The sequence below is a fragment of the Rosa chinensis genome, chromosome 7 (assembly GCF_002994745.2).
Source record: "Rosa chinensis cultivar Old Blush chromosome 7, RchiOBHm-V2, whole genome shotgun sequence".
NCBI lineage: Eukaryota > Viridiplantae > Streptophyta > Magnoliopsida > Rosales > Rosaceae > Rosa > Rosa chinensis.
Window position 1 is genome coordinate 3379454 of NC_037094.1, and position 10702 is coordinate 3390155.

Below are 10702 nucleotides of genomic sequence, written 5' to 3' on the forward strand. Positions count from 1 at the left end.
GGAGGTGTAGTGAGAGGGGGAGAAGAATGGTGATAATAGTGTAAAGGATTTGGAATTGTTGAAGGGGACACAAATGACGCAAGAAAAAAAAAACACGTGTTGGACCCAGAATGAGTCACACAACCCTTACTTAGGAAGGGCTGCCCAACGAAGTATTGTCCCTATAGGTAGATCAATTTTGTTTTGTTTTTTTTTTTTTTTTTTTATAACAGAAGAAAACTTACAAAACAAAACCACGAGGGCAACCCCCTTCCAGCTGATCCAAATAGAACGCTGGGGACACAGAAATGGGAAGACTATTAAACCAAACAGAAGTATTAGAAAGACCATGTCCTAACGAAGCTAGTTTATCAGTGACAAAATTTGCTTTTTTTATAAATATGCCTGAAATAGATAGTAGACAACTGGGAAGACAAGGTCTTGATATCTGCCACCAACGTTTGAATCCTCCAAGGAACATCAACTTTGTGAAGGAGGCTATCAATTAAAAGCTTAGAATCTCCTTCCACATAAATATGATTATAGTTGTAGAATAAAGCTGCCTGAAGACCATCCCTGAGAGCAGTTGCTTCTGCTATAAGCACATTTGTAGAACCAATTCTTTTAGAAGCTGCAAAAAGCGGATTCCCATCACTGTTTCTGATTACATATCCAATAGTAGCACTTCCATTCCGAACAGAGCCATCAAAATTGAGCTTGACCAAGCCGTTGTCAGGAGGTTGCCATTTAATATGAAAGTACTTGGAAACTTTAAACAAAGGAGACTTTTGGGTTAGCTTGACAGTAGCTAGTTCCCAACATAGCAGTCCCAAACAAGATTTTATACGGGGAGGGAACTAACTGCTGGAAAACTAACCTATTTCTAGTGTACCAAATAGACCAAGAAATGTGGAATATTCTAACAAAATTGTCATATGAAATAGCTCCATGTTCATAAAGGAAATTCAACCAATTAATAAAGGAACCATTCCAAGAAACTGGAATAGGCAGTTTGATCAGTTGATAAATGCCAGACTTGAGAAGCAACTGAGCAATACATAAATAAATGGTCAAGAGATTCCAAATGAGAAGAACAAAAGGGACAATTCGGGGGAACATTTGGGTGAAACAGAGATAATCTATCTAGTCTTAAGCCTACCTCTAATTAAATTCCAAGCAAAGATCTTTACCGACCTTTGGAGGCATATTCAATTTCCACATCTTATTTAAAAGAGGAGCTTTAGCATGAGCAGCAATATTAGTTAGTAGATTGTAATGAAGTAGCACTTTTTATAGAAAATGTTGTAGGAGAATAGAATTGTGTGTTATCATTGATAATAGGAGCCCTTTAAATAAGAAGTTACAAGGTACCCAAAAGGTAATAGAATCCGATTACAATTGAATACCTAAAACACATTCCTATTACAACTCTAAACCCTAGTTTGTAGAGGCACACATTATGTCGATATCCTTCAACACTCCCCCTCGTGCCGCTCAAACTTGGTGATGACGCTTTCATTGTTGCCTCTTTAAAACCTTGTCAGGTAACAAAAATCATGTGGGACAAAAATAACCCTGGTCGAAGGACAAAAAGAGCACAACACGTCCTTCACTCTTTGAGATCGAACATGTAGACATCATGCCTCCCCCTGATGTCAATATCTCCCCCTAATTGCTACAATCATGGGAGTTCGGATAACTTTCTCAATCCGATGCTCTTCACATGTTTCTCGAAGGTGGATTTTGGTAACGACTTAGTAAATAAGTCCGCTACATTATCCTCTGATCGGATTTGGTTCACTTCAATATTTAGAAGTGCTCGTTGTCATTTTGATGGAAAGGGAGGAGGAGCACGGAATGTGGCATTTTGCCTTATGGGGTCCGATCTTACACTTCCGTCGTCTCTTTTTCTGTAGGGATAGAACAAGCCCATATCAATCGTACCTCTCAAATATCGAAAGATTGTCTTTATACCATTCTAATGGAGTTGCGTTGGCGCGGGGCTATATCTAGCCAGCAAGTTCATAATAATTGAGATGTCCGGTCTTGTATTGTGCTAAGTACAATAATGCGCCTATTGTACATAAGTAAGCACTTTCGCTATTAACACGTCTTCGTCATCATCCCTGGGACGAAACGGATCCCTTTTAGGGCTAAGACTACGGACCACCATGGTGCATCTTTGACTTTATCAAAAATGTCTATTGACACGGTATACAAGTTCTGAATCTAGACAGAACCGTGTTCTCCCAAGGTCCTTCCTCTCAAACTCGGATTTCAGATGTTCAGCGGTTTCCCTTAACTCTCAAGGGTTCCAATCATGTTTATCAACATAAACCGCGACAATTGCAAATCCGGAACTTGTCATGGAAACGCGTGGGCATAGTTCACCATATCCCTTCCCAATCAAGTAGTCATTTTAGTGAGCATTTCAACCTCGTTGCAAATGCGCTCCGTGGTCTAGAGCCACTTGACTTGGGTAAATAAAGTCCACAAGAATCTTCATTGTATTCCGTATCTAGATCCCCATAAAGATACGTAGTGACCACATTCGTAAGCTGCATGTTCAGTTATTTGGAAGCTACCAAACTGACAAGGTAGTGGAGTGCAATGACATCCATTACGAGAGAATATGTCTTCTCGTAGTCGATTCCAGGGCGTTGTGAGAAACCTTGCGCCATAAGGTGAGATTGCCATCTCTTTTTCTCATCACGCTATCTAACGAAGACCTGTTAATGTCAATAGGTTTTATGTTAGGAGGTGTTGGCATCTCAGGCACGAAATCCTTCCTCTTCGTTAGTGAATCCAATTCAACCTGGATCGCATCTTTCCATTTAGGCCAAGTTTCTCTTCTTCAAAGGAGTAAGGTTCGATGTCATTGGTCTCAATAATTCCACGTCCTCATGTACACTAGTGTAGTTCGTAGAGATCTCTATATTCTTAGGAATTGGTTCTAACATTGAGGCGTCCCCCAATGATGTCTCTTGGACATAACCACAATCCAAAATATTCTCATGAGACGGATTTTGAGTATCAATGATCAATGGATCAAGTTGTGCCAAACTCGCTCTTTTCTTAAGGCGAGAATCCATCGAACCTATGGGTCTCCTACTCTCTCTAGCGGAACCCATGGCCTATGACGCCATTATGCCACTTTTGTGGCGTCACCATACTACCATCCATGGTAGTGGTGCAATACCCATCTTCTCTAGGTGGCACCATGTCCTCTTGTGGGGACATCAATCCTTGCAGGCATGTTTGCAGCAGGTATATGTGATCTCGTCACTTTTAGGGGATCAAGATGAGACATAGTGGGGACAGACCACGAAAATTCCTGTCGTTCCTGTTGAACATTGACGTTCTAATCTCCCCTAACGACGAGAAGAATGTCTTATCAAAGTGACAATTCGCAAATCCAGCGAAATAGAGATCGCCTGTCAAGGGTTCTACATAGCGGACTTATAGTTGGAGACTCATGTCCAACAAATATATATATGCATTCGTTGCAATGACTCATGTTGATGCGCTGTGGCGACGCAATTGGCACATGAACCGCACACTCAAATATGCATAAATACGAGATATTAAACTCGAACCCAGTCACTAGCTGTAACGCAAATAAAAGTTGAGTGGCTGCTATGAGTCGTAGACGAATTAGCATACCTGCATGCGTTATTGCATAACCCAAGCGGAAATATTGGTGTGCATTACCAATGTCCGGGCTACCATTATAGTCATTTAATGGTGGCTTTTCCCCGAGACCAATTGGGTGTGTACATGGGAATATGATACTTGATATCAATACCCAATGATATGCAATAGTCATCGAAAACTGTCGATGTAAACTCTCTAGCATTGTCAAGTCAAATTGACTGAATGGGATGATCTGGGTAGTGAGCCCGTAGCCATATGTTATGTGCTAGGAGTGTAGTATAAGCAGCATCACGAGTGGATAATGGCACAACACGTGACCAGCGTGTTTGCGTATCAACCAACACCATAAAACATCTATATAGTCCGCAAGTTGGTTGATCAAATCCATAGAATTCCCTTAGATTCTTTGTGAGAATGGAATTATTTTCTCAATCTCCTTTGCATAGGATGGTCTCAATCCTAAATAACAGGCTTTACAGAACGAAACATGGGCTTTATAATCAACCAATAAAGGTTTTGGTGAAGCCATAGTGTCACAATAGACTTGAGAAGTAGAGAGAGGAGTTTAGGGCGTCAATGTCATGTATTTGCCGCAGGGGGTAGGCGGCACTGGCCATGTATGGCCTGTCTTAGCACAATCATGGCGCCATGAGGCACATGTGCAGCTCCTCGAACCAATTCTTGGTTCTTACTTTTCTTCGTTCTGAAAATGGATGTCCGTGTAAGTCTTTAATACACGGATCATCATGTCAAAGCCTATATGTGCCAAAATCCCATAAGTCGTCTCTCATGACATAGTTGGATTCAATAACTCAAATAGTGGTTGCATACAACCCACTAGAGTGACACATAAGTTTATCTAATACTCGTTTATGTCCGTAGTCATTAGAGGTGATGCAAAGGAACTCTGTCCATTCTCATAATGTGTTTCCACATGAAAACCATTGGCTCTATAAAGTTCGAATTAAGGTATGTCCAAGACATTAAGTAAAAGAATTGACACTTTATTAATAGCCAATGATTACATCAAAGTTTCCAAAGTCTAATCCAAAATAAAATCAAAGTAAGACACATTGTAGTCACTTTATCCGTTTGGTAACTCCAATCAAATATGACCAGGAAAGTAGAGAGAGATGTTGGTGGAGCGAGGCTCTCTTAAGTACCAAGAATCTCAATGACTTTCCTAGACATCACATTTTATTGGGTTTGCCACATAAGAAAGAGTTAATACAATTGTCATTTATTGACTAAGGCAAATTGCCATTATAAAAGTTCTTGGAAAAATAAAAAGGACTAATCTAATCAAAGTCTGTTGCATCCATGTGCACTTCATCTTCAGCTTTGAAGTCCTCTATGGTGAGATTGACATCTCCACCATCTTCTTCTTCTTCTGCAAGGTACACTTCTTGCTCTCTCATGTCTCTATATGCCCTGTAGCTTGCAGCTAGTTCCTCACTTGTCTTGCATTGCTTGAACCAATGCTCAATTGATCCACATCGATGACACTCATCATTGCGGTTGCCTCCCTTTAATTAAGGTGCACGTTGTGCATGTTGCGGGCGTTCCCTAGGAGGGTTGGTGCCACCACCACTACCCATTGAGCCATTATTACGGCTAGGGATACCACGACCCCCTCTCCCACGTGTGGCATTACCACCACGTGTATCCATACCAAACTTGCGGTTTCCTTCCTGGTTAGGGCGGTTATATGGGCCTATACGTCCCTCTTGTCCCCATTCTTAGGGTACCGCTCCTTGCGCCCTCCTTTGGGTGCATTATAATTCGCCTCATGAACGCTCTTAGTTCCAATGGGCCTTGAATTATAATTCCTCACGAGTATGTTATCATGTTTCTCAGCTATATATATAATATTAATAAGCTGATGGAACCTCGTGATCCGTCCAGCATTGACTTCAGTACGGTATTGCTTTGATACCACAATGGCTGAAACGGGGAATGTGGAGAGAGTTTTCTCAATTATCTCTTGCTTTGTGACAGGTTGTCCACAAAACCTCAACATGGACTGTATGCGAAGAGCTTCTGAATTATATTCAGCAACAGACTTGAAGTCAGCAAAGCGCAGATTATTCCATTAAACCTTCAAGTCAGGGAGGAGGGAATCTTGGACATTGCCAAAGCGCTCTTCTAGCGCTACCCATAGCTCTCTTGCATCATTGATCGACATATACTCCAATCTGAGTGCCTTGTCCATATGGCGTCGCATCAAGATAACTGCTTGAGCATGCTTTGTAGATGTTCGGTTGAACTCAATATCCGAGTTAGGTGCCTGGATTATGGGTAATATTCCCTTGGAAGTGAGATGATTCTCAACATCGGTTACCCAACTGTGGTAATCTGAGCCTGTTGAGTCAAGCATGGGAAAGTCGAGTCTAGGTTCATTTGACATCCTGAAAATAAGAAGAGAAGATATATTAGTTTCGGAGCTAAACTTCCACGAAAACTAAAATAATAAGATTTCCGAGCTATGCTACCAGGAAATCAATTTCCAAAAATCTCTTTTGGATTAGACCAACAATCATGTTTTAATATGGTCACAATTTGATGCTTACGGACGCTCTTAGTCCAAGCATTGTGAACGCTCTTAGTTCACACGAACACTCTTAGAACGTTTAATTATGAACACTCTTAGTTCATACGAACACTCTTAGTTCGTTAAGCGTGAATCCCCACAATTCCGCTTTGTTAAATACTCAAAATCATTTGGCAACATATATTCTAATATTCTGCATAAAATAAAAGAATTTAAAATACATGAAAGCAGCAACCTTAATAAAAACTTACGTGATTGTTCTTGGGTTGAAGACACGCGCGTGTTGATGCAGGCGTGTAGCTAAATTAGGATTGTTAGAATCTGGTCGGAAATTGGCAGTTGGTGGGTTACCCTTCTTTTTTTCTTTTTTTTTTTCTTCTTGCCCCCTTTTTTTTTCTCGCAGCCCAGGCCTGCTTCCCCTTCTTTTTTCTTTCTTTTTTTCTTTTCTCTCTCTCGACCCAGGCTTGCCTTCCCTTTTTTTTTCTTTCTTCTTTTCTTCTTTTCTTTTCTTCTTTTCTTCTTTTCTTCCTTCTGGTTTTTGACTTTGCGTCCACCTTCTTCCACCCTTTTCCTTTTCTTCTCTTCTGGGCCCCCTTTCTTTTTCTTTCTTTCTTTTGCTGGCACGTGGGTGGGAGATTCCCCTTTTTTCTTTTCCTTTTCTTCTGGTCTTCTCCTTCTTTCTTTCTTCTGGTTCTTCTCCCTCTTTCTTTCTTCTGGTCTCCGATCTGCAGCAGAGGTGAAGAGGTGCGGTGGCTGGAGTGGTGCGGCTGGACAGCGGTGGCTGCGCGAGGACTGGGCTACTGCGGCGCACGGAGGCTGGGCTGCTGCTGCTTACGGAGGCGGTGTGGCTGGAGGCTGCGGCGAGGTGGGCTGCGGCTAGGCTGCTGGGGTGAGGCTGGTGGTGCGCGGAGCTATAGGGCTGGTGGTGGCCGCCTGCTGGGCGCGGGGGCGCTGGAGGAGAGGTCCGACGGGCTTGGCTGCTGGAGGCTGAGGCTGGGGTGGTGGTGGACCGCCGGTATGGAGTTTTTTTGTTTTTGTTTTGGGTTGGCGGCAGAGAAGAAAAAGGATCTTTCTTCTAGGGTTTTTTTTTTTTCTGAAGCTAGGGTTAGAACTCGTGCTGATAACGTGTTGTAGGAGAATAGAATTGTGTGTTATCATTGATAATAGGAGCACTTTAAATAGGGAGTTACAAGGTACCCAAAAGGTAATAGAATCCGATTATAATTGAATACCTAAAACACATTCCTATTACAACTCTAAACCCTAATTTGTAGAGGTACACATTATGTCGATATCCTTCAACAGAAAACAGTTAAATAAGGGGAACGAGTCAGAGAATAAGGGGAAGGGAAGGATCCAATTAAACGACCAGAACAAAATCATTACCCACTGTCCATATATCTTAGCCCTTCTAAGATTAATTCTCTAGAATCTAAGATGCCCTTCCAAGCCAAAGAGTTTTTGAAGGTTTCTTTTGCACTTACAGAAAATGATCATGTCTCAAATACTTTCTGCCAGTGAGGTTGAGTAAGAACTTCCCAGGTAAGCTTAGCTAAAGCAGCTTTATTAAAATATGCTCAGCTAGCTGGTCTAAAATAATGACTCTAATCAAATCAAAGTATACGTGTGAGCATATGTAATGGCTGATTTTTAAAAGCTTGGACGACGGACCCCCCCTAGGGTCCCACACTCGACGGATTTTGTTGGACTTCATCAGTTCATCATAGGGTTAGTTACAACACTCAATAGTTCGTGCGTCTGCGGTGCAGTGATTAGTTTGACTATGCTGAGATACACTGTATGGTGTGTATTGGTTCTATTGACGTCTTCCACTCAAAAAAAAAAAAAAAGTTTCTTTTGCACTTTAGGTTGTGTGAAGCTTCGGTCGTACGCCAAGGCAAGGAGTGAGGAATACGTTTGGGCCCAAAGCAAGCCTTTTTCATATAAATATAAATATAAATATTCAATCCGCCTTGGCGCGAATCCTCAACTCAAGAGGTTCTCTCTCAGTATCTATCAATCATGAGTCGGAGCGGCGAGGACCGGTTCGAGATCGCGTTCTTCGACCTGGAGACGACCCGACCCGGTCAGGGCTTCGCCTTATTGGAATTCGGATCCATCCTTGTTTGCCCCAGGAAGCTGATTGAGCTCGAGAGCTACTCCACTCTAATCCGACCCGCCGACCTCAATTCCATCAACTCCTTGTCCGTCCGCTGTAACGGCATTACCCGAGACGCATCATCGCCGCCCCGGGCTTCGATGAGATCGCCGATAGAGTTTTCGACATTCTCCATGGTTGGTTCCCATTTTCCTTCTTTACTCTTTGATGGTAGTTTGCTGTTTGGTTTGTCAGAGAAAGATCAAGAAATGTTGCGCCTTTTTTTCGGCTGGTTTTTTTGCTAGGAATCTAAAGAAATGAATCAAAAAAGTAACAGTAAACATTGAGTGATTGATTATGATGAACATGAAGAAAAATGATCTGAATTGATTCAAGTAAGGTAATTATTTTATTTTCTTTTCAATTCGGTGTTTGGTTGAGAAGAAATGGAGTGAAATTTCTTTTCTTGAGGAGGAAGTTTTTGTTCTATGTTGAATTTCTGTTTGGCTTGTAGATTGGCGAAAGGAATTGGAATAGTAAAAGTAAAATAATGTTTCATGAGCTACTGTATTAACAGTAATCATTGATTGATTGATTATGAACATAAGAAAAATGAGCTGAATTGATTGAAGTAAGGTAATTCTTTCTTTGCTTTCTAATTCAGTGTTTGGTTGAGACCAAATGGAGTGAAATTTCATTTCTTGAAGAGCAAGTTTTTGTTGTATGTTGATTTTCTATTTGGCTCGTAGAGTGGCTAAAGGAATCAGAATAGTAAAAGTAAACAAATGTTTCATTAGCTACTGTATAGGTTAATTTAAATTTCTAATGGTTGCTGTAAACTGTCTTGATGGATTTTGTAATGGAAATTTTGAGATGCAGATTCTAAGGTGATATTGAATCTCTATTCTATGAATTTTAATGAGATTTTGTTTTATGGTTGTGCAGAACGTATATGGGCCGGTCATCAGTGGCGGATCCAGGATTGGAACCTTGGACGGGCTGGATTTGTTAAACCAAAAAAAAATTATATATATATATATATATATATATATATATATATATATACATATAAAAACTCCGATATTTGCTGACCTGCAAATGCATTACAAATAGATTCTTTATATCAGAGTAATTTGTCTAATATCAAATTTCTGGAAAATGTATGGGAAGCCAGTCAATAGCTTTGCAAAACTACTCATCTTTAAACTCTTAATCTTAAATAAAATCAAACAAGCATCTCTCAAACAGTACTACATAGGGAATTACAAGCACTGACACAAAGTATATATAAAGATATCAAGAGGAAACAACTTACGCCCATTTAGGATCTGCAGCACCACAATCAGCACAAGCGCGATTATCTTTTTGCAGCATATCAAGCTAATTTTGTAAGCTCATATTAAGCAAACTGCCACACATATGTGGTTACAAGTTCAGTTTGAAAACAAAGAATTTCCCAACACATGCAATAGCCATTAACGGGTGTTTGATTATCGGAACATCCACATCAAATTCCAACTAAATCCATAGGTAGTTAGGCACAAAATACATTAACTTTTAAGGTAAACCAAAAATGCTGAAGACTTCACAAACACATAGAATCCAAGAATCTTACTTTTTGCCAAATATTGGCTACCCAGATTAAAAGAGACAAAAAGGGGATCATATAATCATAGGCATGCAAGTTGCAGAATTGTTGGGTTCCAAAATTTGAGAACTTCAATTGAACATAACAAAGCAGCTCCTGCCTCCTGCCTCCTTGATCACACATTCACTCCAGTAGAACCGGTTGGCAATCCTCCAGTACTCCAGTAGACAGTAGTCCAATTTCAACAAAATCCTCCATAAATCAAAGCCCTAATTTCAACAAAATCCCCAATTTTACTGAATCAAAGCCCTAATTTCAACAAAATCCCAAATTCTCTGACTCTGAGAGTCTGAGGATTTGAGGAACTAGATGTCTAGAACTCTAGATTCAGAAATCAGAATCAGATATTCAGATAGCGAGAGAGTACCTGCCTGGGTGTAGTCGGAGACTCAGACAGTCGGACTCTCGGACTCTCGGATAGCGAGAGAGTACCTGCCCTGGCAGTGCCGCAGTGGCAGGGGCGAGACCGCGAGAGGAGATCCGTAGACTAGGTAGATCCGTAGTCGATGACAGGGGCGTCGGGAGAGCCGGCTGAGCCACAGACGGCGAGAGGAGTGAGAGTCCGTCGGCCCGTGAAGAAGCAGGAGCGGATCCGCCTCACTGAGTCACTGTGAGAGTCCGTCGGCCCGTCGCCTGAGAGTTCGTCGCCTGAGAGTCCGTCGGCCTAGTCTGGTAGCGATGTGGTAGGCGGAGCGAATCGAGCGATGTCTCGAACTCTCGATGAGAGTATGAGACGGAGACCGAGAGAGAGCGAGTGAGCGACGGACAAACC

General features: G+C 41.5%; 1 protein-coding gene and 1 long non-coding RNA gene across 2 annotated transcripts; one reads left to right on the plus strand and one right to left on the minus strand.

Annotated features, from left to right (window-relative positions):
- Positions 1-7607: 7607 nt before the first annotated feature.
- On the plus strand, positions 7608-9414 carry LOC121050514 (protein NEN1-like). The gene is made up of 3 exons (XM_040510698.1): positions 7608-8479; positions 9228-9289; positions 9396-9414. Exons 1-3 carry the CDS (start codon positions 8207-8209, stop codon positions 9412-9414), a joined length of 354 nt encoding a protein of 117 aa, XP_040366632.1. The 5' UTR covers positions 7608-8206.
- A 358-nt stretch (positions 9415-9772) lies between these two features.
- LOC112176447 lies at positions 9773-10692 on the minus strand. The gene is made up of 2 exons (XR_002926937.2): positions 10298-10692; positions 9773-10139 (listed from the first exon to the last, which is right to left on the minus strand). It is a non-coding gene; the product is annotated as an uncharacterized LOC112176447 (long non-coding RNA).
- Between the last annotated feature and the right edge of the window lie 10 nt (positions 10693-10702).

Coding starts and splice junctions, on each gene's coding strand:
- LOC121050514 (XM_040510698.1), top strand. CDS start 8,207: ATGAGTCGGAGCGGCGAGGACCGGTTCGAGATCGCGTTCTTCGACCTG. Junction 8,480..9,227: donor AGTTTTCGACATTCTCCATG/GTTGGTTCCCAT, acceptor ATGGTTGTGCAG/AACGTATATGGGCCGGTCAT.